The sequence below is a fragment of the Pithys albifrons genome, chromosome 1 (assembly GCF_047495875.1).
Source record: "Pithys albifrons albifrons isolate INPA30051 chromosome 1, PitAlb_v1, whole genome shotgun sequence".
NCBI lineage: Eukaryota > Metazoa > Chordata > Aves > Passeriformes > Thamnophilidae > Pithys > Pithys albifrons.
In genome coordinates, this window is record NC_092458.1 from 76,299,181 (window position 1) to 76,319,659 (window position 20,479).

The following is a 20,479-nucleotide window of genomic DNA, read 5'->3' on the forward strand; positions in this document are numbered from 1 at the left end:
CCTCTCATATTTTTTGGCCATAAGGAAAGGCTATTTCACAAGATGCAGCATTCTCTTCTTTTTATCAGGTCTACTGTGGCCAAAGCCATCCCACTGTATCCTCTGGGCTGGAGAACACAGGTCAGCTTCTACATGGGATCGACTGGTGCACTGCCAAGGACAATGCAAAAGGAACCCAAAGGAGGTGAGATGAGAGTGATTATGGCAACCTAGAGACATGGTGAAACAGGCAGCCCATCATTTCCATTCTTTTCTCACCTGTGATTAGCTGACTGCAATGCCCCAGAATGTTCAATGGATGCTTAAGTCTGAGCCCTGCAAGAGCTCTCCTCTGTCACACAGCAGCTTCTCTCTAACCAAGTACATGAAACACACTGGTTCCCAAGAGGACTTTAAGAAAACACAAATAAATTTGTTTTTTAAAAAATCTGGTGGGTTTTAAGCCAGTCTGATATTTTCATGCTGATGGAGGGTGGATTTCATATGTTGCAGTGCCAAGCACAGCCAGGCAGCAGCTGGGAGCCCCTCAAGGGTACAGGGCTGGGCTGGCAGCTGATCGAAAGCACTTGGTTCACTCTTTAAAGAAAAACTTGAAAGGCTCCACCACGGGGGAAGAAAAACACAAAAGCAGTGGTATGAGTAGCTGGCTGAAGGGACAGGAACAGCCTGCAAGCTGGGGTTTAGCAGCTGAAGCCTATTAAATGGATAGATCAATCAATAGCTCTTTAAATGGGAGGGAAAGATCAATCTTTTTTTCCTTCCCTGCAAAGGCAATGAAGCAGGTGAAGTTTATAGAGTGTCTTATGAGGAGCAGCTGAAGGAGCTGGGGTCATTTAATGTGGAGAAAAGGAGCCCAAGGAGAGAACTTATCTCTCGCTACAACCACCTGAAAGGAAATTCTAGTGAGGTGGGGGTTGGTCTCTTCTGCCAAAGAACAAGCCGTAGGACAAGAGGAAACAGCCTCAAGTTGCTCCAGGGGAGGTTTATATTGGATATGAAGAAAAAGTTCTTCACCAAGAGGGTTATCAAGCATGAATGAGGCTGCCCAGGGAAGTAGTGGAGTCATCATCCCTGGAGGTATTTAAAAGATGTATAAATGTGGCACTTAGGGACATGGTTTAATTGTGGACTCAGCAGTGCTAGGTTAATGGTTGGACTCAATGAACTTTGAAGTCTTTTCCAACGTAAACAATTCTATGTTTCTATGATTCTGTGGCTTACTCCTACCCCAGCTCCCTTGTATTCACTTCCTATAAGCAGGTAAATCCATAAGAGCTGGACTGTGGGATGCTGGATTTGGCACAGAAAATTTGCACTGGAGCAGGATCCTGCTGGCCTGTGCTGTGTGTAGCAGGAGTCACCACTCCATCCCAATCTAGCCTGTTGGTACTTACCAGCCCATGGCACCAAACTTCGGGCTGTGCAATGGCCATGTTACTCAGGGAAGGGAGGTCAGAAGTTAGTGACAGCCATGCTGGTATAACTTGTCAAAAAGTCATACTGTTAAACATCAAGGCCAGGTTCCTGGTTTTGACCAGAATCAAGTGAAAGAGAGACATCCTTATGGTTTATATCTGCAGCTGAGGAGGCCACTCTCCTGTTTCCCCACAGTGAGCAATGATGGAAGCTTCACAAGAAGGGTCAAGAACCTCTTCCTGTAAACAGATGTGGTCTCCTGATGGAGATTAGCTTCAACCCTACCATTTTGCTTCAGAAATGTTCCTATTGGCACATTACAAGGATCCTATAGTTGCCCACAGGCAAGCAGAAAGCCCATGAGCCTCAAGAGACTTGCCTTCAGCTGTGGTTCTCAGCTTACTTAACTCAGAAAACTCCCAGGCACAGGCCAGTGTGCTCGCCTGCTTGCACAGCCCCCCACCGAAACATGCAGTGTTCTAGACATGATTTTTATTCAGAGTCATGAAAATAGTCCACCCAGTCAGACAGGCACAGCTTTGTATTGTTAGGAGCTAGTTCCACTGGGGAATTTTTGAATTCAGTTTGCCCAACTCTTGCTTGGCAGGGCTGAGTGCCAAGGTATTTGGGCACAAAACGGTCAAGTGAGGTTTCATTCTTTTTTTGTAGACAGACAATATTTTTGTGCCCCGTCATGGCTGGGCAATCAAAACAGCAATTAGGTTGCATCAGCAGATGTGCTTGCTTTTAGTGACTGTCAGTCTCAGCAGTGCACAAGCTATATTCTGTTTGGTACAAAGACATTTTCATTTCCAAATAAAACTTGGACCTTTACAGTGCTTTGTCAACCATCTGAAAAGCTGAGCAGGGTTGGCATTTGCTTACAGTACTCTCAGCCCAGAAAAGTGCAGATGTTTATCTTTAGCACTTCCATAAGGTGAGCAGAAAATGAAGACTTTGAACCTGTTCAACGAAGGCAGATCACAGCCCATGCCCTTGCTCACAGCCCTGCAGAGGAACAACAGAGCAGATTTTGTTTTCACATCAGCACAAAACTAGCCCAGCTTCCAAGTTTGGCCAGCACAGCTCCACATCGTTATTCTCGCCTTTGGTGTAGTCTGGCCCAAATAGAAGCAGCTGTCCTGAGAGTCACCTAATGTCCCTCTGTGACTGGGGACAGTGATGGTGCTGCAGGAGGAATAACCTGCCATGAGTCTCCAAAATCCACAGAGAGAAAGGGTGACTCACATGGTCCTTAGAATCTAGAACAGAAGGGATAAATGCTTTGCTGAGAACTCCTTGCCTCTGCAGGTGACAGAGGGAGATGGGCCACCAAAACATGGCACTTTGCTTATAGACAGCCAACGTCAGGTTTCCATGAATGCTACCCTCTACCTATACATAGCATCTGCACCCACAATTTCCCAATCATCCTGCGTTCCCAAATCCACCAAGCAGCAATGAAACTTGCTGGTACCTGTCGCTTTGGAAAGTCATACCTCAAGTTTCATAGGAATGTTTGCAGGTTGGAGCAACTAGGGGATTAAATACAATAATATTTAAGTACATACATTTCACTCAGATTAGCTGAGACACAGCAATGTAGAGGTCTAGGAGATATATTGTCTCCTGCCAGCTCAGGTCATCATGGACACAGCCACGTGCCCATCCTGGCACCAAGGGAGGGCAGGAACATCCATCTAGCAACACATGCACATTGTTTTACAGCACACCACCCTGGAAACATGGTGCAAGGAGACAGTGCAGTGAAAGCTCAGGATTTGGAAAGCACATAAGAAAATGGGGATCTATTTTCATTCAAGCTTCTTTGGTAATAATAGGCTATGAACAGATTTAACAGGCTATTACATATGGCAAGAGCACAACTTTGTCGTCTTTGGGTTGTCTGTAGGCTGCCTGAGAGGAAAACAGTTTCACCTCTTCATGTTACACCATTTCTAATAATGTTTGAAGGTAAAATAAAACCCTTATTTTTTTCATATTGATCTTACTTGTTATACCCACTTTGCTCTTTTTTTCCACCTCTCTCTCCTCCCAGGTCTGCACATGTGTATTTGCACTGAGGATGGTCAGCTTGTACAAAGTACCTCATTCACTAGATGCTAATGGGACTGGCTCAAAAATTAATTCCAAATATGGGATCTGAACTAAGGCAAGTGAAGGCCACCTGAAAGTCACTTACTGACTTCAGAAAAATGCTGGATACTTAGTACACATAAGAAGAAAGAAAAAAGAAAAGGGGAAAAAAGAAGAGAAAAGAAAAAGAGAAAAAAGAAAAAAAAAGAAAAATTAAAAAGAGGTAAATTTTGAGCTTTCCATATTTGTCTCTGACCCATGAGGTAGTCACTGCCTGTTACAGTGCCCAAAGCACCAGCTTTGTGGTGAACATGTGACAAACTGGAGAAAGCCTTCATAAATGCTGAGAGGGCAGGAACTTCTCTATACGAAGTTGAGGGCCCTGAGCTAGGGCTGGTGGAGTGGCTGTGATGGATGAGCCCAGCACCAAGAGCCAAAAGGCTCCAAGGGAGCCAACGGGGCTTTCTCACCAATGTGTCTGTTGCAGGCAGCTTTCATCTAAGGCAATTTAAAAGATATCAAACTCTTTCCTAACTTCATTTATCTGTATAAACAAGTACTGAAGTTGACAAAGGGCTGTTCTAGAATCTCAAAAAAGATGACAACTGGTAGTCAGAGCTGGAAATGGGACAACATACTTGAGACAACAATGTTTTTTCCAGATGGGCTGTCTGCAGCATCCTTTAAGCCTTTGCAGCACTGTGAATCCTTATCATGTCCTGCAGGACTGGGGCAGTCAGGCCACATGTGGAGGGTTAGCTGAAGATCTTCCATTCAGTTCATGGATAGAAGATTTCAGCTGTTCAGCCTCCTTTTGATAAATAAACAGGTGTTTGGGACTAACTGCTATTCATCCCATGTTAGTGTACCATGTATGTCAATTAAAAGCCATACCACTCACCTCTCCTTCACCAGCCTTCCTACTGAAGAAAGGCCACCAAAGCTCGGACCAGTAAGTTGCTATCAATACAGACTCCACTGCATTGTGGCTCCTCGTTTCTCTTGTCTGTACCAAGACTTACAAACACCAAAACTTGAGTTATCTTTCTGCCCTGGACACATGGCTGGAGTGGAACCCAAAGGCCAGGATCAGACACAAGTAAACCCTGAAATATTGACATCCTCTAAGGCTTAGGCTCATCCTATATCACCCAAAACTACAGGAATTTCTAGTGATTCTTTGGATGTCACATGGGCTGATTTCCCTTTTGGAAAGAAGCATCCATCCAAGATTACTGTAAAGGGAGTCCAGCATATCTGTGCTCCTCACTTAAACAACTCTGCTTGGCACATAACTTAGGTAAGCTGAATAATGTCAAAAAGTTGCCAAATATACACTGACCTCCAAGGAGGAAAATGTTTGTTCATTCTTTGATCCCTTACCTGGTGCACTGCAAATGGTAAAACAGACCAAGGAATTTAGCTTAAGAGTAGTGATGGACTAGGAATGTTGATCAGCTTCATATGCCAAACAGGGGTTCTTGATGCAATGGCATTTTGAAACAGGTGGCAAAAGGAGGGTATGAACCGCAAGCAAAGGTGTGGTTTGGTTTGAAAGAAAGACTGAGGCTTCTTTTTTTAAAATACCAATTTAGTGTTGAAGTTGCCTAAGCATATTTTCTTTTATCCTTCCTCGTTCTTTCATAATGGACAAATGTAGAGAGTAAGCAGAGGAACTGCATCACCCTCTAAATATTTTGTGAGTCTTTTGTGTCCCTCACCATCCTCTATGTTACAGCAACCACAGCAGAAGTGACCAGATGCCTACTAGAGCAGCTTGTAGTGAAGTGTTGCTGTTGCATATATTTAATAAGAGCAGCCATTTGAACATCTTATTCCATCGTGGATTTTTCAAATTAGATTTACATCCAAGGACCTGCTTTATTTGCAACAACTAGGTAGAAACATAAACAAGAATAATTTTTCATAGCAGTGGTTTTTATAAATGTACTATTTCTCAAAATCTCCATCTCACTTGTTGGATACTATCCTTTTAGACAAATAATTTGCAGTATCACCAGGATATCCTGTGTGATGCTCTTAACTAAAGAGCATCTATGCTGGCAATTGATTTTTTTTCTGATAGAGCAGAGCTCACAGTACAACCTAAGTAAGAGCACAGTCAAATGGAATGGTTTCTGGAGTGCACCACTTTAGAAAGACAGATCCAAAAGTTCAGTTTTCAGCTGCACCCATGACCTGTGCCATGACCTGTGCCAAGTCACTTCATCTTCTCATGCTTCCATTTCAGTTTTAACCTTTTGCATTTATGTCTATGCTTGTGAGCTGGGCAGATGAGTTTCATTGTGTTTGTACAATACATACTAAACCAGATCTGTCAGCCTGATTTGTGCTTCTTGTGTTACCAGTTCTTGAGGATGCATATTTGGAGGCTCTCAGGAAGTCTCCTTTTCTGGGATGTTGCACTGAATTAATTTTTCATTTCAAAGGAAAGTAGATTTTTAGGCAAGCTTGAAAAGGTTCATACTTCAGAATATATGTGGAGATGAGGTGGTGTTATTTTGGATATGATAATCATTGTTTTTAACACTTGGTGTTAGCAGAATAGCAGTAACACAGAAAGTGCACAAATGACATACCCACAACAGTAAAATTAGTAGAGAGTCAAAATGCTCCTATTACAAAGGCAGTAGACAAGCAAACATCTCATTACCACATTTTAACAGTATGGAAAACAAGTTAATATTCTGTTTACAAAAGGAAGATGCTGGCATTCAAAGATTGTGGAGTTGTCAGTGGAGTTTTATTACCATTTATCAGACCAGCCCCAGACTCCTCTCTTCTGTGCCACACACGACACTGGCAGCCCAGAACTCCAGCAGAAAAGGTGCTGGGCAAGGAGAAAACAAAGACTGTATTTTTTTATTGTTGATTCCATGTCTGACTTCTTATGGAGTGTGATGGCCTGCTAGTCTGCATCTAAAATCAGGACAACGAGTTGTTATTTTGTGAATAACGATGTGTCTTTATTTAATTCTCTTCCCAGAACCCTGGCTGCAAGCAGGTGATGCAGATGGCCCAGGGTGTGTGGCAGGGAGTGACTGCCAAGCAGCTGGAGTGAGTGCTGGATGCCCACAGAGGGTGTACATTCACCACACCAGCAAAATGACAGCTCCCAAAAGCCACCTCACCCACTGACCTTTTGGGGAGGTTCTGGGGAGGGAATCACCACCCCAGAGAGCTGAGCATAGTGCGCTGCACTGGATAGAAGTGGGAAGCCCAGGAGCAAGGCTGCAGTCCACAGCCAGATGCCTCCCATTACATTCACTTGCCTGAATAAAATACAAAAGCAAGTTTATGGAATTGCCCCTCACAAGGTGGGAGGTGAAATTGCTTGCCCTAAGGTCACCCCTGGAACCTGTGGTCAAGTCCAGCCTACAGGCAGATTTGTGAAGATAGTGAGAGATGAGACCTTCCTCAGATTGTATCTACCTGCATGTGACATCCTGAGACTGCAGGGGGAAAAATTTGCCAACTTACAAATAATTTCATAAATTTAATCTTGAAGTAAGCAAGTCAAACTGTTCACTTTGGTGTCTTTATATTCAGATCCATCCTACCCTGGTAGTTTATGAGTTTCCCCATGTCTCTGGTGCTGGGTGGGTGCACGGTGCAGCCTCTGTGCCAGCCGCCCTGTGCTGTGCTCCACCACTGGCACCCGCTCAGTCCCAGCACTGCCTTAATGTGGCATCAGATGTCACTGGGCTGGTGTGCTATGTACAAACCATTGCATGCACTAACACGTAAAGCGCTGCTTGAACCTTAGCACAAAGAAGCAAAAAGGCAAAACAATAAATGCATTTTCCACAAGGGCAGAGACAGCAGCCTTTGAATAGGAATTGCTGGATCGGCTTATGACTCAGCTGGCTGCTCCCAGAGCACTTCAGCACATGCTGAGCATGGGATGGTAGATGAGGCTCTGCCGGCTTTGTTGGATTCAAAGTGAAATGCACACAGAGAGCATTGTAAAGGCTATGGTAGCAGTCAGCACTGCTAGGGCAGGGCAGGTTGTGTTGCCCTCACATCCTCCCTCCAAGCAATGTGGTCACCCCAGTGCAGGACACCCCTCCAGAGGAGCCCAGGTGTGACATGGCTGGTGAAGGGCAGCCCGTGCTGTGCATGGGGCTCAGCATGGCATGGGGTGCCAAGCACAGGGCTCACAGGATGTGTTTCACCACCCGGGTCAAGTCCTGCTTGTTGGAGTAGGAGGAGGGAACCAACCCAGGCGCCAAAATGTCTGTGACTCTGCTTAGATCATACTTATAATGTTTTTCTGCATACGGATCTACGTAAAGAGAAAGAAACCATTCATCTGGGAGGACTGGCAGCCTTTGGAGTCACTCTGTTCACTGATATCCAGCTACCTTATTTTTTGCCCACTCTTTGATTTCTGCCCTCCTCCCCCCACCAGCACTGTTCCCAGGGCATCGTCTTCATGAAATGGCCTTTTGTTCATAGGTGCCTGAAGCCAACGTGCCTCTTTGACTGGCTGCTTCATTTCACGCCGACACCCTTAACTGCTGGTTTCATCTTCCTGGTAGCGATTGTCTCAGATGAAGTTTCAGTATCGCTGTTTCTCATCTGCGGCTTGAAAGTCCCATTTTCACCAGCCAAAAGCCAAAATCCTTGCACTTGCCTGACCTCTGCAATTACCAGCAGGACTCTTGCTTCCCAGCACTGCAGCCTCTGGCCATGGGGAACCTTTGGAGCAGGGGCCATTTTGATAAGCCATAGGAAACATAGAAAGGGTGCAGTTTGTTTAAAATGTCTGGTTCTTCCTGCAGTTTCATTCAGATTCACTGCTGTGACCTCACTTGCTGTGGAGCATAGTTTCGATTATAGTGTCATTTGAAAACTGCCTGTGATGGCAGAGAGCTTATCCTCACCTCTGGAGGGTCTTCTTGTTTTCTAGTTTTTTGTTTCTTAATCAAAGCAAAAAGTTGCTAGCCACTCTAGGCTGCAAGTCAGCCATGGATCTTCATGGGCCAGAGGCACAACAGTAATGTAAAGAAAATCATTAAACAGAACTATTTGGGGATTTCTTCCCTCTGATGCATATCTGTGCAAGAACTTATGCAAGTCTCCTGGTGCCGCTCAGGATACTCTGCTAGATGCACACCACCTTTGGTTTGCATTATACCATGAGCATCTGTCTGACGTCAGCCAGCAGCTTTTAATAGCTCCTAGGCAAACCCCAAGGCAAGTGCCTTCAGTGCTGTGAGGAGCCTACAGCATGCATTTCTGCTATCCTTTTAAAAGATGAAGAGCAAGGCATGTTAATACTTCCACAACAGACTGAGTGGGAAAATAGCAAGCTCACCCCATGCCCATAATGCTCCTGCACAAAGTAGGTCCATCTCTGATTTCAGCCAGCACATTTCAGCTGCAGCTCATGGGAACTGGGGATGGAAACCCTGTGCCACACCACTGCTGCACTGTGGGTGTCTTCATGTCCAAATGTAAACTTTGCAGACCAATAAAGCACCCAAAAGCTGGTGGCCAGTGCAGTGCTCACTGGAAGTCTGGCATTGGAGCAGATCACCACCAAGTCCCATGGAAATTTTTCAGCATTTAGGCAAGATATTTAGGATAATTCAGAGGCCCCAGATCTGCTTTCCTTCCTACAGGCTCTTCTAAGGCAGATCTTTTAGCTCTCAAGAAATAGGGTGCAACAAGATGAAGGCCCATGGTGCTGCTCATTGGCTCTGCTTGAGGGCTGGAAGAGGGGTAGGCATTCAAACCACAGCTGGGAAAACTAACTGGCTCTGCTCCTGGACCAGCCCCAGCATACCACTGTCTTGTGTCAGTACAAGCTCTAGGAAACACAAGCTTGTTGTTCTGGGCACCATGCTCCAGCACAGGCTATGGCTATGCCTTGGCTTACCAAAGTATTCTCTTCTGACAGCACACCAGCTTTCAGGGATGGATGCAACCATGGTATTGAGGTGCCACTAACTAGTGGCAGCCAATTACAGGGCTAATGTCCCACCAGGCCTTGTCGCTCCCTAGGAAACCTGACTTGGCTAATCACTTTAGCGTGAACTGCAGGGAAAGTGTGGATAGCAGAAGAAAATGAGGTCATAATAAAACTTTCACATTGGCTTTCTTGTGAGAAGAATACAATTTATTTTCATCAGTCAGTCACTGTGCATGGTCAGTGGAATTCTTTCCATTGATGCCATTATCAATATCTCAGCGGCCACATCAGCTTTGTCTTCAGTTTGAGTATTTTCCTGTTTTACTTTCTCTGCAGCTTATCGAGTGCAGACACTGTTCTTTGGCAACTCCACAGATAACTGCTCTTTCTGGACATTTATTTTCACCATTCATGAAGCACCTTACACAAGTGAGAGTTGAAAAGGAGTATCAGGAGGCAGACGGGGTCTGATTCTCAGACCCACCTCATGCTGCCCTTTACATAAAGCTTAAAGACTTTCCAAGCAATTCCAGGTATGGGAAAGGAGAATCCAATTTCACAGAATTACAAAACATGGCTGCTTTTCATGATGAAGGTGGATGCTGGTAAGCATTGTGTCTCTAGAGAATAAGAAGACACAAGAAGCCTGTGGCAATCCCAGAAGGCCATAGTCAGCTGTCCCAGCCCCCCTTACCTTGTTTCCAGAGAGAGCCTCAACAGAGGCAGTGGAGACTTGGGATTGGGTACAAGGCAGCTTGGGAAGATGACAGTATTTTTAGCACTTAGGAGTTTCATTGCTGTCGTGATGCCCACCCAGGAGACATGTCCCCACAGCAGTTGACCGGCATGCTTTCTTGTTTCCGGACAATCTCTCATGTCCATTATCCCAGTGGGGGAAAGGAAAACATGCTGCAGATGGGACATGCCTCAATTATTTTTTTACCAGACAACAACTATTTTTCCAATCTTTTTCCTATTAAATGTCAGCTTCTCTGCATTGGTACAGCTAGCTACAAGTCTGCAAACCCAAAGAAGTGATTTATTCACTTATGATCCTCCCTCCCACCCACAGGCAAACAAGTTGGTGGTGCTTTAACAACAGCTGCATGTGGCAGCTCAGAACACACCGACAAAATTACCTGGCATAGTTGCAAGTTGTTCACCGCACTGACAGTTACCAGACACTTTCTTCTGCCTCCCCTGACTTAATCCTGTTACAGACATCGCTTGTAAACCACATCCTTCTGTTGCAGTATGACTTGTCCCCAATGCTTACAATGTATTTTCTGATTAAATGCATAAATGCTGTGTTTTATCAGAGGGTGAAGTCACTGCGGAGGTTTGGAGGATCCCCAGTCTGCACAGAGGATGCTTTGCCCACCAGCTGCAGGAAGTTGCTTGAGGCACCAGGATCCCCCTTTGCCTTTAGCCAAGTGCTATCCTCATCCAATGGTGGACTTCTTGGCACTCTTTCTCCAGCATTGTTGGCTCACACATTACTTGCTCAATAGCACATCCCTGCTTCTTTACTCAAAGGGAATCTAACAATCCTGCCAGAGAAATAAGGAAAGAAATTCACTTCTCAAAAACTGACTAGAGAGAGACAAATTCTCTGCCTACCAACAGGAAGGTGCCTATGAATAGTCCCTGTGTAAACACAGATTGCATATTGCAAAATGACATCGAGCGTGGTTACTGCCAGCTATCTCTTCCTGAAATTCAATAGACATTGATATTTATACACAGACTTTGGGGTTTAGCATGCTTCAGCACAAATATACATTTATTAATACCGCATAACACCAGGTCTTATTGACTCTTATTGAGTCTCATTTCACTCACAGATTTACCTTTTTTCCTGGACTGTCATGCTTGAAATAAATTAAGCCAAGAGAGAATGATCTTTCAACAGAGTAAGTAATATGTTTAAGGCCATGTTCAGCATTATTTCCCTTACTTCCCTTGACCAAAGTGATATGTATAGAGAGGGCTACATTCTGCTCAGCAGGAGATTAGTGCTAATGATGACTCCAGTGGTTATAGCAGAGTGGGTCTGAACATATATTGACAAAATACGAAGTGGGAATTTGGCCCAGCATTCTCAGAATAAGAGCACTAGGACTGGAGTCATGCCAGAGGAGAATTTGGTCCATACTGTTTCTGAAACAAGAGAGCCAAATAATACAAAAAAGGAAGCCGATCTGTAGTCTGTTTACAAGAAAATCCATGCTCTCTAGTGATTTAAAGAGTCTAGCTAGAGGAAGGTTAAGTTTCAAGAGCAATACAACATGACTAAAATAAATTATTTCTCCCTGTAAAAGGACATTTTAATAGAAATGAGGACAAATAAAATTCTTAAGACATGACCTTGCTGTGGAAACACAATCCTTTCATGTTTTCCATCTCAGGTCCTGCTCCTGTTCTGTACAAAGACATCACTTTGCCTATAAAGCAGTTGTTCCCCTGCTTCTGCTGTCCAGCATTGTCCCAAATCTCTGTCAATATAAATGCTTCAGTGGCGATAGTAAATAGTTCAGTCTGTGTGCCTGAGGTTCAGTTATACCAGACAGCCCTGGCACTTAGCAGAGCACGATGCAATGACCCTTGTTATTATTCATTTATTCACCCAAGCAGGACTTGGGTTCTGCCATTTCCAGCTCGGGAGACCCAGCACTGAAGTAGTGACTGCCAGCACCAGCAGAGCAAGTGCATTGATTACACATAATTTTTCCTTCTAGACTAACCCTTCCTTTTCCCTCTCCTGACATTATAAATAGAGCTCATGTCTACTGCAATACCAGGCTGAAATAGGTCAGGAAGTCTTCAAAGGAAAATATACATGCAGGAGTCACGCATTTCCATCTGGCAGCAGACAAACAGGCAGGCTAAAGGAGACAGGAGCAGAAAGGAGCTGGCTGATGTTGGTCCAGGGAAACTGCTGCTCCTTTTCACTTGCTCTGCAATACCAGATGGCTGGGCCCATCCTGCTTTCTGTATTTTGGTGTATCACAGCAGGCACCGCCTGGCTGTGCAGGAGGGAAGGAGGCAGAAATGCCAAGGTTAGCAGGTTGCGTGGCTCCGCACAGGCACACTGTGTTGCTTATTCAGTCAGCCAACATCCCTGCAGGGGTCTTTCTTTAAGGCTGAATCTCAAAATCTGGGACCTCTCCTGTCTGAGAACATCCCCAGCACCCAGACAGCAATCAGTCAAAGAAGGAAACACACCATGCAAACAAGACTTCAGCATTTAGCTGATTTTCCTGGGGAAGATCCCATGTGTTAACTTCCTCCACTCACACGCCTAATTGCTTCTAAGTGTGATACGTTCTGAGAAAATCCCACTTGCACTGACACTCTAGTTTTTCAGAGTGTAACCATCAGAAAAATAATGAAATAGGGTAAAAACATTTTAAAAATAAAAATAAGCCAAATCCATAACAGATGCAAATCTTTTAGCACTTCAACTCCTCGTTGTCTAGAAGCAAAGAATAAAACTCTACCATAATTCAGCCTGATCTTCCAGCATATTTATGTTCATATCTAATGGGATTCAATGAGAAATGGACCTAAACTATGTGCCATATCCCAAAAGCTGCTGAGTTCTGTGTTTGTATTTTGTATTTGAAAATAACGAAAGCCATAACTTTGCCAGTGAACACAGGAAGCTAATTTCACTGATCAGCTCCATCCTTAATGTGGCATCATACTGCACCAACTATTTCATTTGCAAAATGCAAACAGACAAGTTCAGCTGCTTGAAAAATGTTAGTGGTTTTCAGTCAGACAAAAGACATTTATGTGCTTTGCACTGGCTGGGTACAGAACTGAGCCAAAGTAGTGGGAGGAAACAGGCAGCAAACTCCCAGGTTCCAGTTTGCCTCCCCAGCCAGCAAGTATCTGAACCAACTGCCTCCTGCTTGCCCTCTTCTGTCTCCTTGGCTTTTGAACTCTTGGTATCCTGTCTGCAAAAGGAAGGCTCAAGGTACTGTACCCAGCCTGACCTACAGTGTCGTGGTTAGGCTGTACTTTTCAGTGATATGTAATGTAGTTGGGAGCCAAGGCAGGAGCTCCCAATTTCAAGCCAAAGGCCAGCAGCATTTCTGTCTTCTTGAGGAAATCTTGCCACCTGGACCCAGGCCCACAGCACTGGAGAACACCTACATCTCACACAGATGTTGTAACTGCAGCTTTGATGCAGGTACCCATGTTTCGAAGAGGTATAAAACCCCAGGCACATCCTTCCCAGTGCTGCAACTGGTGCCTTGTGTTGTGGTTGTGCAGTCAGTGCTGAGACCCAGACTTGTCCCTGCTCCACGTGTATGACCCCAGGCATCCATGCCTGCCCTGTGAACTCCACCTCCAGTCCTGGAGGGGAGAGGCGTTTCTGTCACCAAAGGTAGTCCTGCTGCTGTCATTAAATCTGCTTGGTAGGATTACCTTCAATATTAATAAGAATACATTTCAAGGGATTACTTGCAATACTCTTTTTGCAGGGAGAAAGACCAGGCTACCTTTGTCCTGCTTTGCAGAGACTTTTTTTTTCATTTAATGCATTTCCCCACTGTATCACTCCCAAAAATTGTACAGGCTGAAATACTTCCAAAGTTAACTTGAAGCATAACATATTTTTTTTCCAGATGATCCCTCTTTACGCACTTGCAGAATTGGCCAGTGTGGTCTCAGAAGACTGAACTGAAGTAAACAACATGTTGAAATATATTTAGCGAATTATCATGCAAACCACAGAAGAACATGAAGAGAGTGAGAGAGGAGAATAGATTTCTTGGTTGGGTAGTGATTTAATGTTTTTTTAGAGTTATTTAACTGTCAAAGAAATTGGATATTAAAAAGACATATTAGGTCAGTGACAGCAGCTCTCCTGGGCCAGGATATAATGGTTTCCTATGATAAACTTAATTTCAAGTGCTTTCTCTGGTCAGGGTTTGAACTCTGCAAATGAAAAGGCATGTACCCTCACCCTCAAGGAAGAATTCCACAAACTATCGCTGTCTCACACAATTATCTGAACATCCATTTTGCAAATTAGGCTGTGTAATTGTAAGGATGGGAGGTCATTTTGTAGTGTCAAAGTGTGCATAACATCACTCAGGGCACAAACTTTATCTGTTGCTCTTCCTTCCCCTAACAATGCCATATAAATTCTGTGCAAATGATATTAAAATGGTGCACCAAAAGTTATGATAATGAAGTCAGGACTATTAATCAATTGACATCATGTCAGTGGACTGGATTTTTGATCTGGAGAAACTACATCTATTTTCCTGTGCATATCTGTTCCATATGGCTTTACTGAATGACTCAGGGAGTCATGAAATTTAAGGCATGTGACATGTCAATCACCTTGTTAACCAACCACACAGCACTTCACTGTGGCAGTCAGACAGGGAGAGTGGGTAAGGCTCCAGAGCTGGGTGCTCAGGCATGCTCTCTCTTCATGCTTTTGGGCAAAACTTGAGGATCTTTTAGTTTCATGTGAAATTTCTAGTCTTGCAGCAATCCAATCAGAGCTATTGCATGGCAGGTGCCCCCTCCCATCCTCTCTCTCCAAGCTGCTGGATGTCTAGGGATCACAAACATTTTCTCTGCATAACAAGTTTGATTTTACAGCATTTGATCTTGTAAATGTAACCTTTTTCAGGAAACAACAAGCAATTCACAAATGTATTAACAACTATAGCACTGCATACTTTTAGGGTAGGCGCATGTCTTAGGGAAGCATCTTGTGGATTTTGTGAGCGCTGGCATAGCACCTGCTCAGCACATTGCCACTGGGCTGACTGTTCTGGGACATACAGCATGGTCAATACTGCACAGTCAGTCTACACACCATCTTGTTTTTCCTCTTGAAATAAGTAGGTGTTTATTGCTCTGTGCTCTCTCACAGAATAGTTGTGCAGCAGATGGTTGTTGGATGTGATGCTTTCTGGAAGACAGTGGAGATGCACTGTGTCCAAATTCCGGGCAGAAATATTGCAGCCCCAGCAGAAGTTCAAAGCTGGTATCCGACTGTTAAACCTCAGGATGAGTTCTTGTTGTGGGGGATGAAAGCAGCTCGATGCTTGGATGCGCCTGTCTCTTGGCTGATCTCTTAGAGACATGTTAGCTTGAAGGCTGCTTAAGGCATTAGAAAAACTTTGACCTTCTAGCAAGGCTGTCACAAGTCATACATTCCTATGGCAAGGGCTGCAGTCCATGCCTGGCTGCAATGTATCTACCAAAAATGCATCTGATGATATCAGGTGGCAGAGAAATCCTTGCTTCCTTTGGAAGTTCATTCCTGCCTTGTTTTTCCATCATAGTGTTTGTTTTTTAAACTTTGCAAAAGTTACGATCACTGATGAGAAAAATCTGTTCAAACCAGCATGTGATGGTCTCAAGGCAGCAATGCTCTATATTATCAAGATTAAAAAACAAAAGAATCTCCACCTTACCCTTACGCAGCACTAGCTCATAGCCTGTCTAGATAACCTCAGCAGAGAGGGCTGGTCAGGTTTACAGAAGTGACAACCTTCTTAAAATTTTGAGGCAAATCAAGATGCCATGCTGCTTGTAACTCAAATACTTCTTAATTTCAGCATTCTACTTTCCTTAACAACTCAGTAGCTGGGCAAAAACTGAAGGAAATCCACAGCAGTGGATGGCAAGGGAGGTACAGTTGGATGATAAAAACTGCCAGACAATTGTGAAGGAAGCATTGGATATTTTTGCATATTTCTTTTAAGAAATAATTTTACAAGGAGAACTTTCAAGAATGTGGATAAGTTCACCAAGATACCAGCTTGTACAAAGACAGGCTTTTACTCTGCAGAACTTATGCACATGTTTAACTCAAAATGGAATGATTCAAAAGTTCAAAATGAGGCCCATATGCACAAGCCTTGCAGGCAGATGGCACATACATGTCATTTTACAGTATCAATGTCACAGAAATTGCAACAGTTCATTTCCAAACTTTGAAAATTCTGTTTTGAAAATTCTGATACTGTCTCTAGTTTACACACTAATTATCTAATACTGGTACTGGGTAAGTACTGTGTCTGTTAGGCGTAATAGGCCTCTATCAGACATTAAAACTCTTTATAAAAAAGAAAATGCATTGGGAAAAATGAACTTCAGAAAAGATAAATTTCGTTTGGTGCAAGAAAGAGTTTTAGGCAGCTTCCATTTGCTGTATTGTTTCCAGAACCAATGAAACACTTGCAAAGTTTATGCTTCTCTTGACATTTCTCAGATACTAAAGTACTGAAAGGCAAGACTAGGAGCCACAAAGGTACTTACTTAAGTGCTTATTGTCTAAGTGAGGGTTAGTCAACCAAATACTTCAAGCATCTGGGCATGCCTGTCCCACTCCCTTTCACAAGACATTTGTGGCACAACAGAAACTAGATATCAGATTTCTCAAATTTTAATCTGCCTGACAAGTCAACCTAACTTTCATGCCTGGCAAATGCAAAATTTTCCTGGTTTTAATGGACTTTGCTAAGGATCTCAAGATAGAAATTATTTCAGCAGGGAAATGGGATCCAACTACTTTTTTGAGGATGTCTAGTACTTGCCAGTGTCTATATAAAATAAATGAATGGATGCTATTACTGAAATCTGAGTACTTGCCAACATTCTAATGTTAAATATAAGGAGCAACTCAGCCAAAATCTGTCTCTTACCTGTGTTTCAAACTGGCCTGCTACCATCCTTGCCAATGGGTTTGAGTTTTGAACCAGACACTTTAACAGCAAATGACTCAATGTGATCTTAGTTGAGCTGAAGAGTGAACTCTGCTTGTGTCTTAATAACTCTGATCCTCTTCTGTTTCTTTTAACAATTCTTATTTCAGGTAACATAATCATGGAGTTCAGCAAGAAACAAAAAGCCATTTACATAATGCACGTTGGTTACTTAAATTTTAGCATTACATTCATATTAGATGATGGAAACTAACATGTTTGGCTACACTTTTCCCCTTGCTTAAACAGCAGCATGCTGCAGAGTGCGGGATCCAGACAGGGCACAGCAAATACCTGGACTTGAGCAAACTGTTTTCTCATGTTAGGATCTCATTTCAAGTACACTGCTGGAGGGGGAAGGAAAAAAAAGGACCACCCTCTTCTATTTATTCCTCTCCAAGCATTTTTGTATGGCTGCCTGTGACTGTAACATTTGGATGCATTCCACACTGAACTGAATGGCAATACTGGAGTCCACAGAGCGCCCGTCTTCTGAAGGCTGCATTGCCTGAGGAAAAGATCCCTTTGGAAACGCACGGAGGGGAAAGGATGGAGGGGAATGTTACTGTGGATAGAATTTTTACTTACAGTGGCAAAGTCTGGACTTTTCAGTACTTCTCAAAAGACAGTCAGATCTAGGTTCAATTAGTCTCCTTTAAGAGACGTAAATTACTAATTACATTGTGCCCTTTTTAGCCAGCCAGTTGACTAAATTACACAACGCTTCATTTTGCAAAAATAGAAAGTATTCCCTGGCAAAGCAGATCACAGTTCTCAAGCAGCTGATTTAAAATTGTTTTGCCAGGAGAAACCTTAAAAACAATGTAACATCCCAAATCTGCTTAGAAATTTCATAAGGTAATAGCATTCTGTTCCCGTAAAAAAACCCACAAATTATTCTATACCATCATGTTTCAAAACAGAAATTATATAACGCTCGACATTTAATGAACTTTCATTGACGTCAGTGTGACTGCTTATGTTAAAGCTCTTCTATGCACATTTAAAAGCTAAAAAGCACAGGAGCAAGGGAAACTGCAGTGATGCTGTGATGCAAAAGAGAGGTTTATACCCCAGCTCTCCGAGCCTGCAGATTACAGATTTGCCTCTGTCCTAATTATACACTCCATCTCCGCGCATTAGCGTGGAGTCCAGAAAACCTGACTCATCATTCCTACCAATCCCGGCGACCTGAGGCAAACACACACAGACTTCCCCAGAGCCAACACCTCATCCTGCTCTGCCAGGCAGCAGGGCAGTCGCGTCCTGCATGTGCGGCACTCCGGCAGGGAGGGCAGCCCGACCTGCGCACAGGCAGCTCCCGCCCCGGGACGGGGGACCCCGGGAGGAGGAGGATGGTCCGGGCCTGGGTCTGGCCGCAGGGCCGACAGGCAGGCGGGGGGGAGGCTGAGGCAGGCACCTCATCCATGCCACGGGTGATCCTGGGCTGGGGATGCCCGTTGACTCCATGGAGGGACCGGGACCGGGACCGAGACCGACCCCAGCCCGGGCAGCGCCCCCTGCCCGGGGGGCGTGGTCTCGCTGCCTCATTTGCATATCGCCATACCTATTGGCCAGGAGAGGCACGAGCCGAGGCGCCAGCCCCGCCTCCCTCCCCAAGGCTGCCCAGAGACGGGCCGGCCCCGCCCCCCGGGGCTGAGGCCGCGCCTATCACCCCGCCCCCTCCCGCAGGCTGCCCGGAGATGGGAGCGCGGAGGACGCTGCCCATTGGCCAACGGCGGGCGAAGCGCTGCGATTGGTCGGAGCTGGCGGCGATGGGCGGGGCGGGCTGCGCGGATTGGCGGGACCCGCGGGGGTGTGCGCGGGGCGGGGCGGCGCGGAGCGGAGCGGGCGCTGGGGCCGCGGCCGGGGATGGGGACGGCCGGCGCGGGCAGCTGAGCGGCGCCTCCAGTCCCGTCCCGTCCCGTCCCGTCCCGTCCCGTCCCGTCCCGTCCCGTCCCGTCCCGTCCCGTCCCGCACGGCCCTCGCCGCCACTGCTGCCACCATGAACCGCCTCGGCTCCGGGCCCGTGGGCAGCGCCGCCGCCGCCGCCGCCGGGCAGTACCGGGTGTGCGGCAATTGCCGGAAGGTGCCGAGACAGGTAGCGGGGGGCGCCCGCTGAGAGGCGGCGGGAGCTGCGGGGACTGCGGGAGAGGCTTCCAGGAGGGAGCGGGGGGTGATGGGGCAGCGACTCGGCGTGTGGGTGGAACACGGTCAGGTACAGTGGGACGAGGAAAAAGGGGCCATCGGTGAGCAGTGGGGCGGGGGATGGAGGGGCGCTGGGAGAGCTGGGGGTAGTGGGGTCGGGACATGGGGGGGCTCTGCCAGGGGGTGAGTGCCTGGGGAGTGGGGGCGGGGGGATGTGCCCGCAGGGGGTGCCGAGGGGTGCCGGGTCCCTTGGGACGGCTGTCACCTGCCCCAGGCTGCCCCCTCCATCCCGGGGGCTTGGGGGGCGCCCGGTCTCCCCAAGGCTGGAGGGGCGTGACTTGGAAGCCCAGCCGCGCTTGCAAAGTTTATTATCCACGTATCTCACCGGCGAAATTCATCCCCGGCGTCTCCGTCAAGTCTTTGTGCGGGGGGATCCGAGCTCAGAGCTTTAAAAAAATCGTCAAAGCCCCGAAGAGCCCCCAGCCCCCATCCCGCTGGAGCCCATCCCTGCAGTGCCCGGCGCTTCCCGCGGCCCCCCCGTGCCCCCCGAGCAGTACCCCCTGCTCCCACATCTGCCTGCGGGAGGGAGCATCACTGGAGGTGCTTTTTGTTTGTCCAGTGCAAATGAATTAAAATTGCTGAGCTGTTCAAACGCGCCGAGTCCCCGAGCGCCCAAGATGAACGCGATGCCGGTTTTGGTTTTATTTTAATTCAATCTCTCCCAATACATTTTGCTCTAGGTTGGTTTTTGCAAATGCTAAGAAAGACTGTAAGTCAATGAGCTCAAATATTTGCGCTCTTTGTCCAAAAACTGTTTTTCTTCCTCTGTGGGTCAGGCCAAGTGCCAATCAAAGTTGTTTTTCAAGACTCTCTTCCCTGCAGTAGGACTGCTTTTTTCTTTCTTCCTTTTTTTTTTTTTTAAGACTTTGGTTTTTGGAAAGGAGGTGTGTATTTAGGGGAGGGGGAGGAGAAACGTTAAAAATCGGTAAGAGAGAGGAGCAGATCTTAAAAATCATGTTTCTTGAATATTTTAATGGAAACAAAATCTTATTAAATGTGCATGCTTGGTATGTGCAGTTATTTTTTCCATAAACTCTTGGATCATATTACAGTTGATACTTGGTGCTCAGCTCTT

General features: G+C 45.6%; 1 protein-coding gene across 1 annotated transcript in view; it reads left to right on the plus strand.

Moving 5' to 3' along the window:
- Positions 1-19,039: 19,039 nt before the first annotated feature.
- SESN3 (sestrin 3) overlaps positions 19,040-20,479 on the plus strand; it is a 46,127-nt gene continuing 44,687 nt past the window's right edge. Inside the window, exon 1 of the mRNA XM_071555422.1 lies at positions 19,040-19,297. Coding sequence (XP_071411523.1) covers positions 19,202-19,297 — 96 coding nt within the window. The 5' untranslated portion in view covers positions 19,040-19,201. The remainder of the gene's footprint in view (positions 19,298-20,479) is intronic.